At 30.3% G+C, this 10,912-nt stretch overlaps 1 protein-coding gene across 1 annotated transcript; it reads right to left on the reverse strand.

Moving 5' to 3' along the window:
* Positions 1-2,594: 2,594 nt before the first annotated feature.
* On the reverse strand, positions 2,595-4,487 carry LOC102578731 (7-deoxyloganetin glucosyltransferase-like). Its single transcript, XM_006363208.2, has 2 exons — positions 3,759-4,487; positions 2,595-3,670 (listed from the first exon to the last, which is right to left on the reverse strand). Exons 1-2 carry the CDS (start codon positions 4,273-4,275, stop codon positions 2,739-2,741), a joined length of 1,449 nt encoding a protein of 482 aa, XP_006363270.1. The 5' UTR covers positions 4,276-4,487; the 3' UTR covers positions 2,595-2,738.
* Between the last annotated feature and the right edge of the window lie 6,425 nt (positions 4,488-10,912).

Here is a 10,912-nt window from a genome sequence, read left to right on the forward strand (position 1 = left end):
AGTGATATTATTTATCATGGAAAAAAATAATATTTAAATTCTTAAAATAGTGGGGGTTCATGAGATGAGGAAAAAGTCATTGTGAAAAAAATGATTTTTGCATCTTTGAGAAATGCTCTAAAAAGGGTATTACAAGTGCATATATTTATTGTGAAATAAATCACATGTTGTTTGGCTATAAATGAGATGATTTTCGGCTCTAACATGAGAGTTATAAATAAGTTATGAAAAACATCTTGAGTAAGCCATTTAACATAAAATATTTTGGGTGAGAAAAATTTCATTCTTGAAATGAAAAATACCATAAAACATGTGATGGAATTCTCCTTGTCAAGTCACCTAATATTGAAATAATTGTGAAATACAATCTTATTGGTTGTGTGAGTCTTGCAACTCCTTTTATGCAATTGTGAAAATGGTGTGACAAAGAAAGAAGGAGTTTGCTAGCCTAACAAAAAAAATAAGATATGGAACTAATTGCACTTTATATGATATTGTGTATAAAGCATAGCATGTACATGCAAATCAAGTAAATTTTCTTGGTACGAAATTCGGTGGCTTGTTTTATGAGAAAAAATATTATGTTGTACTTAAAGTTTTGTTGGTGCAGATGAGAAAATTTGGTGCTATTTGATGGAAGTGAGAAAAGCAACTTGCTAACTCTACTTTGGAGGTTGAAGTAAAAATATTAAGCTTCAACTAGTGAAAAAGTGAATTGAAACACTTTATTTTGAGAAAACAATTTTTCTAATTTTGATTAATTGTGATGGCACCAATATAATGGTTGAATACAAAATCATTATTATAACGGTAAATTCAGACTTATGAAGAAAACACAATATTGTGAGATCGTATTGATCATTGGTATACCATCAATATTAATTGTGTTAAAATTATTTGTGATAATCTTGCAAATTCATGAACTAAGGCCTTTGCAAGAAAAAGAGTTTGAAGCACATCGAGGGGGGTGAATTTGAAGCTAAAAAATTCTAAGTCATATATGAGGAAACTCAACCTGGGGACTAGAGATCCTATAACTAGGTTCAATGGGAAGAACGAATCATATGACGATTTGTTGTGAAATGCACTATTATAAATTTTATTCAATCCCTATGATGTGAATGCATTTATCCTATAATGATTTGTGGAGGTTGAGTCTTTGAACTCTTGATGAAAGTTTGTATCTCGTATGAGTGGAGTGTCAAATTATAGGAGCACCCTTGACAGATTTCACCTATGTGAGTGTGAAAGTAGGTCGCTTTCTATGAGAATGAGCTTGTTCTCAAAAAGACTCATGAAAACCGGGATAGCACAAGGCTGTAATGTGTTGGCTATTAAAGCTTATGTCAACACCTTGATTATTGTGTGTAAGCGGTAATACTTTATTTCCCTTAAGCAGTCATAGTTCAAGTCTGAGACCACTACTGACTCTGGAGTAAAGATTATTGTTTTACTAAGTGAATGTTCAATGCAGAGCACACCTTCATTATGCATAATAGTCTCCCTTCAACTAAATTGGTGAACTCTCTTATTTAAATATTAAAATGAGTGGGGGAATGTTGGTGTATTATGCATTTTATTATTAAAATAAAATATTAAGTGCATAAGTTAGTGGGAATAAATTGTGGTAAAAGATGATTGTTGGTTCTTGTAACTTATATGGCCATTAGTTCTTGTAGCTTATATGGTCATTAGTTTCTTGTAACTCATATGACCATTAGTTTTTTGTAACTCATGTAACATCTATCACATTTATCCACATCACTACCCCTCATTCTACCTATTGATTATATGGAAGACCTCTTGACCTATAAATAATGGTGTTTCTTCCTTTGTGAAGTATCTCAAGAAAGATGAGAAGTGTGAAATAATATTTTAGTGTGTAGTAGTGAAAGAGAAAGTTGAGACAAAGAAAATATTCTAAGTCTTCAACTATATTCACTATATACAAAAGAGAGTATTATATGTTGAAAGAATGTGTTCTTTTTGTGGAGTTTTGGACTCTTCAACTAATCCGGAGTTGTTTGAGTTGTACATGTTGTTGGGTTGTTGTATCCTGGAGGGGACAAGTCAAGAGTGATACTGCTGGATCGGTGTAGATTATGCCGCAATGGGCTTGAATCTCCTTAAAGAGAGCGAGATATTCACGCCTCAGCCTAAAGATTTGTTTATACATTTTTTGTTCATTTTATTTCAATGGTAATTTATTGTATTTGTGGTATATTACACCAACACAACAAATACACTTTAGTTAAATTATTGCCAGATTAGGTCGGAGAAGAGAAAGAAATCAATGGCAAAGAGATCTCGCGTGTATGTATATATTGATCTGTGTTCATAATGCTGAATTGTATGATTCATTATAAACCTCCCGTGGTGCTTGCAATGTTCCGTAGGGAGGAGGTTTCGATGAATCTTGCTCTTACATGTCAAGGAATATTTCCCCTTCAAATATTGACACAGATTTACCCAATGGACGCTATCTAGTACTTCTCTTGATATATGTATATTTTTGGATTATATATCTCTAATATTTGAGTAATTCAAAAGCAGGACAAGTAGGAAAATTTGCAAGGGACCAAAAGATTTTGATGTAGTAGCATATAACAACAGTTGTTTTTCTTTTATCATTATTAGAAGGCCACATATTACAGCACCAAGTTACAACATAACAAAAAACAAAGGGAAACAAGAAATAAAGGATGATGCCAACACAGGAAATAATGAAAATCAACCACCTAATGTTTGAGGAGAATTTCGTTGATCAATTTGTCTATGTTCACATAAGATGATCCTGTTGGTTTTGCAGCAGCTTCTTCAGTCAATTTCTTCCACTCCATTGCCTTTTTCTTCATATCTTTACCTTTCTCGCCGACTATTAACTCTCTCACAAGACTTTCAACTTCATCCCTTTTTACATTATTGTCAATTTCCATTCCAATTCCCCATTGGGTGCATTTGAACCAACAATTAGTCTGTTGTTCCGCGAAGAACGGCCAGCAGATCATTGGCACACCATTGCCAATACTTTCAAGGGTCGAATTCCATCCACTGTGAGTCAAGAACCCTCCAATAGCAGGGTGGCTAAGGACTTGTTCTTGCGGGCACCAACTTGTTAACATCCCTCTTTCTTTAGTTTCTTCCACAAATTCGGGTGGAAGAATTGCTTCTTCCCCTGATACAATATCAGGTCTTATGATCCATAAAAATTGGATCTGACTATTCGCAAGTCCCCATGCGAATTCAACAAGTTGGTTCGCGGTCATGACAGTGATGCTTCCAAAATTAACATAGACAACAGAATTTGGTTTCTTGGAATCAAGCCATTCTACACTTTTTGGATCCTCTTTCCAAAGATTGGATCCCAAGCGCTCCAAATTCTTGTCCTCAATATGTTTTACAAGAAAATGGAGGGGGCCAATCGTGTAGACAGGAGGAAGAAGTGTCTGAAGTGATTCAAGAACTTCCTTCTCTAATGGATCAAATGTGTTGATTACAATAGCAGAAACCGATTTGCTTCTATTTGTTTCTTGGATAAGGTAATTAAACAGAAAATCATCTGGATTTGTACTTCTCAAGAAACTTGGTAAATCCCTCAGACGTATGTCTTTCATTCCCGGTATCCAATCCAAAGCCGTCTCCAAATAGCCATTCGTTAAGTCACTTGCATCTACAATTTCCCCAAGAACAAAAGTTAAAAACACCAACATATATAAAAATGGGCCATTTTAAAACAGGACAAATGAAACAGAGTATACCTTTAAGTGGAAAGTATCCTTTTTTAGCAAGTTCGTGGTAATGCATGTAACCTAATAAACCACAAGCACTTGGAGTCCAAAAGAAAACTTCAGGGATGCCTAATTCTTGAGCAGCAGCTAGAGTGAAGCTCATACAACCATCGGAAATGATGCACGATACAGGTGGGACGTTAGATGAACAAGTGTCATTGAGCTTTGCGAGCAATTCCTTGAAAGGGCCTAAACAAGTTTTGGTAGTGGATTCACACAGAGCAGCAATATCTTGAGTTGAATCAGCATCACAAGGTGGGAGGCCATCAGGAATGGTCTCGAATTGAAAGGATGGCAAACCTTTGAGGGAATCAGGGCCGCGAGACTTAAGGAGACGTCTATGATTGTATTCATTGTTGACAAAAGTGATGTGAAAGCCTTTGTGATTGAGGATTTTGGCTAATTTTAACATTGGATTAATGTGGCCTTGGGCAGGGTATGGTATGCAAACTGCATGAGGCTTGTTATGATTTCCAATGGAACCCATATTTCTAAAAAGAAAAATTAGCTTATGGTTTGTTCAGAAGGGGAAAAAGATTGGTTTGATTTTGGCTGGTTGAAGAATGTGCAGGTATTTATAGAAGAGGTAGTGAGATGATAATTGTGAAGTGAAAGATCAAGCAAGAAATTTTGAAAGGGGACAACAGTCAAAGTTGAATTCCAACACCTGGACAGTGGACACAATTAGCAGCACAAGCTTCACCGCCAATTAATGAAAAATTAAACCATCGTTTTTCATTCATTTCCTGCCTAACCAAAGATCATGACATATATATCACAAGATTAAAAGATATTTTGATACATTTGATATATCTTTAATTTAAGATCATAAAATTCAAAAATTTATTTTATCTTGTTAAACTCTGTTAAACTGTGTGATCATCTCATGTAAAAGCTTAAATTGTTAAAGAGAGCAAACTTTTATTAGTTAAATGATATTCTCAACACCACAACAAGTCAAAATAGATCAAATAAATAGAATGAAGAAAGTACTATATTTTCTTTTCTCACTAACTCTATCAAAATATACACAGAAATAACGATTAAACATTATCTAATAAAAAAATAGTACTAATATTTTAATAGTGTGAGTTGTTTCCTTCTTTTTCCTCCGTCGCTAGCTCCCAGCTTATTAAACTTACTTTTATTCTTTGCATTTTAGTCGTCACTATTCCCACCCACCTACTGCAAAAGGAGATTCTCAAATGAAAAAAATATATATCATACAGTTAGCGTATCATATACACTTTTGAAAAATAATGATAATTATCTTGATCGTTGCCCTCTGAAATGTATACGTAAAGGTTTTTGTCGATTCTTATCAACTATTAAACTATGACTAAGATAATGTTTATTAAAACAATTTATGCACAAAACTACTTGATTCTCTTGGTGTGATGTATTGATCTTGGAACAACCAAATTCACTAGTTTAAACAGTTATTTAATATATCTTATTGATTATTTAATATATATCATAAGTTTTATTAAGGGTGTGCTATTTGGGATTTAAATTTGAAACTCCTTCATTCAAATGGACAATCATTATCACTGCATCAAAGGCATAGCTTTTGTCAAGAGTGTCTAACTTTAAATATATATTTTTTAAGTTTAAAATTTAACATATATATATAACGTAATTTTTCGACAAAGGGTGTCCAGTTTGAACAGCCTTGGTAGCTGTACGGGCTACAGCTAAGCCACTGTTTGCAATATTAATATGGTTAAAAAAAAAAACATATTTTAAGTAGCTGTAGTTTTATGACCGGGAAGAAAGGGGTGCTTTTAGTGGTAATAGGCTTTTGTTTATTGATTTGAATCTTGGCACCTTATGAGACAAATGCTGCAAAAAAAAATTGTGATCTGTTAGAATTAATGGGGGAAATAAAGGAATCATACAGTTTAAATTTTATACCTTAATAATGTAAAAATTATTTAAACAAGATTACTTATTAGATAATTATAATTATTTTTCTTATAAATATGGAGTAATTAATAATCTTATAAAAATGTTGACCCGCCTGCCTGATAAAAATTTACTAATTAATAATATACACGACAATAAGAACCTAGAATCTACATTGATATTTCATTTTCCTGTGAAGATAGAAGGTTATTTCAGAGAGATTCTCATCTCTGCAGTTATTCCGAATAATATAAAACACTTCAACAAAAAACAGTGAAAAGTCTATTAAAAAAAAAAGCAATAACAATAACAATAACAAAAGTAGTATACAACAATCAAAAACACATTAAAATTTAATACTCTTTGTCCCTAATTACTTGTCCACTTTTGAATTGACACACCTATTAAGAAAACATTTATTAACATAGTGAGTTTACAATTTTACCCCTATTAATTATGAAGTGCATTAATTAAAAACTTAAGATTTTCAAGAAGTTCTTCATTTTTCAAAGTAATTAATTGAGGGTATAATAGATAAAAAAAATTGTTCTTTCTTGATTTGTCAAAATGTACAAGTAATTAGGAACAACTAAAAAAGGAAAAGTGGACAAATAATTAGGGATATAGGGAGTAGATCAATGTTAAATCATTTTCAAGTTTCAATGCAACATGTAATAATTGACATAAGATTATCTCATTTAAATTGATTGTTAATTGGTCCTATCTAGCATGGTTCATATGACCTCGAGGGAGAGCTGAGTATATTGTGTTCTATATAAATGAATTGATGATATTTATTTTTATAAATTTAAAAATAAATTAATTATTTAAATTTTAAGAATATATAAGTATAATAATTTATTTATTTATTTATTAGATTTATCCTTCTTTTTAATAGGGTTTTAATTTATTTTTAAATCTCAAATAGGGATTATCTCAATTTTTAAGAAAAGTTTGGGAAAAGCCAAAAAGAATAATATTGACAAATTACTCTTCGATTTATGTTTTAAAATATTTATCTATATTAATTAACAAGACTAATTTAATAGCTCCCTCCCCTCCGGAATTTTGATGTTTTAGTTTTTAAAAGTTAATTCAAAATAATTGATGTTTCACAAGATCAAGGTATTTAATTTTTTTTTAAAAAAAAATATTCTTGACCCATTTCTAATTCAATTTTAATGAGAATTATATCAACTTAAAAAGGAAGAAAAATCTTAATTAAAGTTATTTTAATTAATATCCCTCTTAATTTTAAAAAATAAGTGAATTTCTTAATTCATCCGTTCAAAACTATGATATCTAAAGCAAATGAAAAACCATCAATCGAATGAAGGAAATAATTCAATACAAACAGAAGCGTTAAAATTAAAGTATTTTTCCCCTCGAGAACGGCTAAGGAGGTGTAGGTTAATTAGCTACTACTCAAACTTATTTAGGGGACTGTGATCCGTATCTTTTTTCATGTTTTAGGCAGTGATTTGCATATTTTTTAATTAAAAAAATACTTTCTTAGTTCACTTTTATTCATTCAAGATAAAATGTATATTTATAATGATGTCCACTAATGTATAATTTTTAATTAATTTAAATTAATTTAAAATTAATAGGTAATCCTAAGAATATAACAAGAAGGAGAAATTATCTTTTATTTGATATGTAAAATTTACAAGTAATAAAATGAAAATTTATTTTAAATATAACGAACAAGTAAATAATATTGACTATAAATCCACCTCTCAATCCTCGACATGTTAGACAATATCTTCCTACCATGCTATGCGTGCAAATCGACAAAATTGAAATGCACGAGGATATTATATTATATTATATTATATTATATTATATTATTTGGAATAAAGTTTAAAAAAATTAATTTCATAAAGTTTTTTTTAAATTTTGTAGCCTTAAATCTATTACGTGGAAAATTGAAATTAAAATATTATTAAAAATATTTTTTTTTAAAACTAGATCATTATTTTTTTACGAAAAGAAATACTCCTAGCATATATAAGTATCAGATCCGTGGCATATATTCTCGATTACAGCAATGTAATACTTAGGATTATTATTTTAATTAAAGAAATAATTATTGGTGATTGATCTCATCAGTCATGACTCGTGAATCATGTGATTGCATGTGGGACAACATTTGAGTTTTTTCTTCTTCTTTTTTATATTAACTCCAAATTTTGTTCATAGTCAAAAATAAGGTTATAGATGATTTGACGATTTTCTTCTTCTTTTTAAAAAAAATAAAATTACCAACCTGCATTGATCATTGATAAGTAAATGGTATAGCTTAATTTGAGTTTAGCATACCAAATTACATTGTGATCTAAGGGTAGGGTCAAAGTTAGCTTCGCTCTACTAAGTTAACACCAAAAATATAATTTAAGAGCATGTTTGAATTGTCTTTTGATTTTATTTGATTTTCTGAGTTGAAAGTTAGGTGATAGGTACTATCTCTTTTTATAAAGCGATATCAATTTTAATTTAATTTTAAATACAATGTAATTAATCAAATTAAACTCCTACCATGTTAATTAATATGAAAAATTGAAGTTTAGTTCACTGAAATTAGGCTTACTTTGAGTATTTGTGGATATGTACTAGCAATGTTATAGTTCTTCGGTATGATTTGGAATAAAGTTTAAAAAAATTAATTTCATAAAGTTTTTTTTAAATTTTGTAGCCTTAAATCTATTACGTGGAAAATTGAAATTAAAATATTATTAAAAATATTTTTTTTTAAAACTAGATCATTATTTTTTTACGAAAAGAAATACTCCTAGCATATATAAGTATCAGATCCGTGGCATATATTCTCGATTACAGCAATGTAATACTTAGGATTATTATTTTAATTAAAGAAATAATTATTGGTGATTGATCTCATCAGTCATGACTCGTGAATCATGTGATTGCATGTGGGACAACATTTGAGTTTTTTCTTCTTCTTTTTTATATTAACTCCAAATTTTGTTCATAGTCAAAAATAAGGTTATAGATGATTTGACGATTTTCTTCTTCTTTTTAAAAAAAATAAAATTACCAACCTGCATTGATCATTGATAAGTAAATGGTATAGCTTAATTTGAGTTTAGCATACCAAATTACATTGTGATCTAAGGGTAGGGTCAAAGTTAGCTTCGCTCTACTAAGTTAACACCAAAAATATAATTTAAGAGCATGTTTGAATTGTCTTTTGATTTTATTTGATTTTCTGAGTTGAAAGTTAGGTGATAGGTACTATCTCTTTTTATAAAGCGATATCAATTTTAATTTAATTTTAAATACAATGTAATTAATCAAATTAAACTCCTACCATGTTAATTAATATGAAAAATTGAAGTTTAGTTCACTGAAATTAGGCTTACTTTGAGTATTTGTGGATATGTACTAGCAATGTTATAGTTCTTCGGATAGATTTGTATGCACAAATTTAGATTCTTTTAATATTTTGTTGGTAGGTAAATGTGTACTAACAAACGAAAAATTAGAAATTTTGTCAAAAGCGTTATTTTTTTTTGTAATTTCAGGATAAATTCACAGCCGCTATAATCTCTGCCATAGCCTTTGCCCTTCGCCCCTTCGGATAGAGTTGTCAAAATGGGTTTGGCCCGCTAGGTCGGCCCAACTCAACGCTTGAATTAAGTGGGATTGAGCTTAATTTATTCAGCTCATTTAGGAATGAGACTTTTTAGCCCAGTCTCATTTGGCCCGCTAGCCTAGTAGGCCTAACCCGCAAACTTCAGAGGCCAGTCCATGGGCTGTGAATTTTAAAAATATTTATTTTATATATTTTAAGCAATGTTTTATTTGTTAAAATTTTGTCAATAAATATTTTAAAATATCAATATAAAATCAAGTCTAACTTTTTTGCACCTCTTTTACATTTTAGGGCCATTAGCCCACTAAATTTTTCTTAGTAGTCCAAACTCATTACTCCATTATAACTATGAATCTTTGACCTCTTCTACTTTTGTTTTTATGCCTAATTTTCCGCTTCTCGTTTATTATCTTGTTTATGAAAATAGTGATCATGTAATGTTTTTTGCTCGGATGAATCTTATTAATATTGTATCTTGGCTATTATATTTTTGTTTTGTAAGTATTCACTGAAGTATATGTAATTCATGAATGAATTTGTGTATATATTGATGTCGTGTTCATCAGACATCAACGTTCGATACTTTTTCTAAGAGGCCAATATTTTTCATTTTTTGGTTGAAGGGTCAACCCGTCTCAACCCGTGGCCCGCTTAGGATTGAATTAGACTGCTATTTTATAGGTCTTTTAACTAAAAGGGTCAGCCCGTCCTAACTCCTTTAACTCTCTAGCTCGTTAGGATTGGGTTGGGTTGGATAAGCCTATTTTGACAATTCTACCTTCGGATGAGCACTTTGTGTGCACTGGGTAAACCCAACTGTTTGATATATATGTTAAAAAAGATTGATTGGTATAGTTCTCTCTATATATAATATATACACAAAATCAAATGAAGACGAAAAAATGGTCATTATTTAATATTGATTTAATGAGATAACAAATTTTCCAAAAAAATATTTTTTTTTAAATCAAATTTTAAGTCTGGAAAAGAAAAAAATAAGTGGAAAAAAATTAGGACCAATTTCAATAATTAGTTACTCCCTCAATTTCATATTAATTAAATTATTGAGGTGTTTCACACCCTTTAAGAAAAGAAGATTAAGACATAAATTAGGCATAACTTTTCATTTTTATCCTTATTAATTATTGTCAGATTTATGATTAAAATAACTAAACATTAATTAATAACTAATTCCGATACTAACTAATGAAGGGTAAAATTGGAAGAACATTCTAAAAGTAGTCTTGAAAATTGAACAATTACGTTAATTTTTTTAAAAAATCAATTAATTTGAAATGAAGGGAGTAATAATTAGATCGTGTTCTATTAAAACAAGGGAAAATTACGCGGTTAAGCAAATTTATACTACTTAATTACTCATCATAGCTATAGTTTGCTATAATTACCACTCGCGATTAACATTATACATTAATTACGTGGGCTGATTTCGAGTTTGTATAATTAGCCACGTTTGTATATGTATAATTCGCCAGAATATATAAATACATATGTATAATATACAATTATCTAACCGATATACATATACAATTCACCTCTCTCCCACTCTCTGCCCTCTCTCGCTCGCCTCTCTCCTCCCTCTCCCAAT

Source organism: Solanum tuberosum, unplaced genomic scaffold (genome assembly GCF_000226075.1).
Source record: "Solanum tuberosum cultivar DM 1-3 516 R44 unplaced genomic scaffold, SolTub_3.0 scf00404, whole genome shotgun sequence".
NCBI classification, from domain to species: Eukaryota; Viridiplantae; Streptophyta; class Magnoliopsida; order Solanales; family Solanaceae; genus Solanum; species Solanum tuberosum.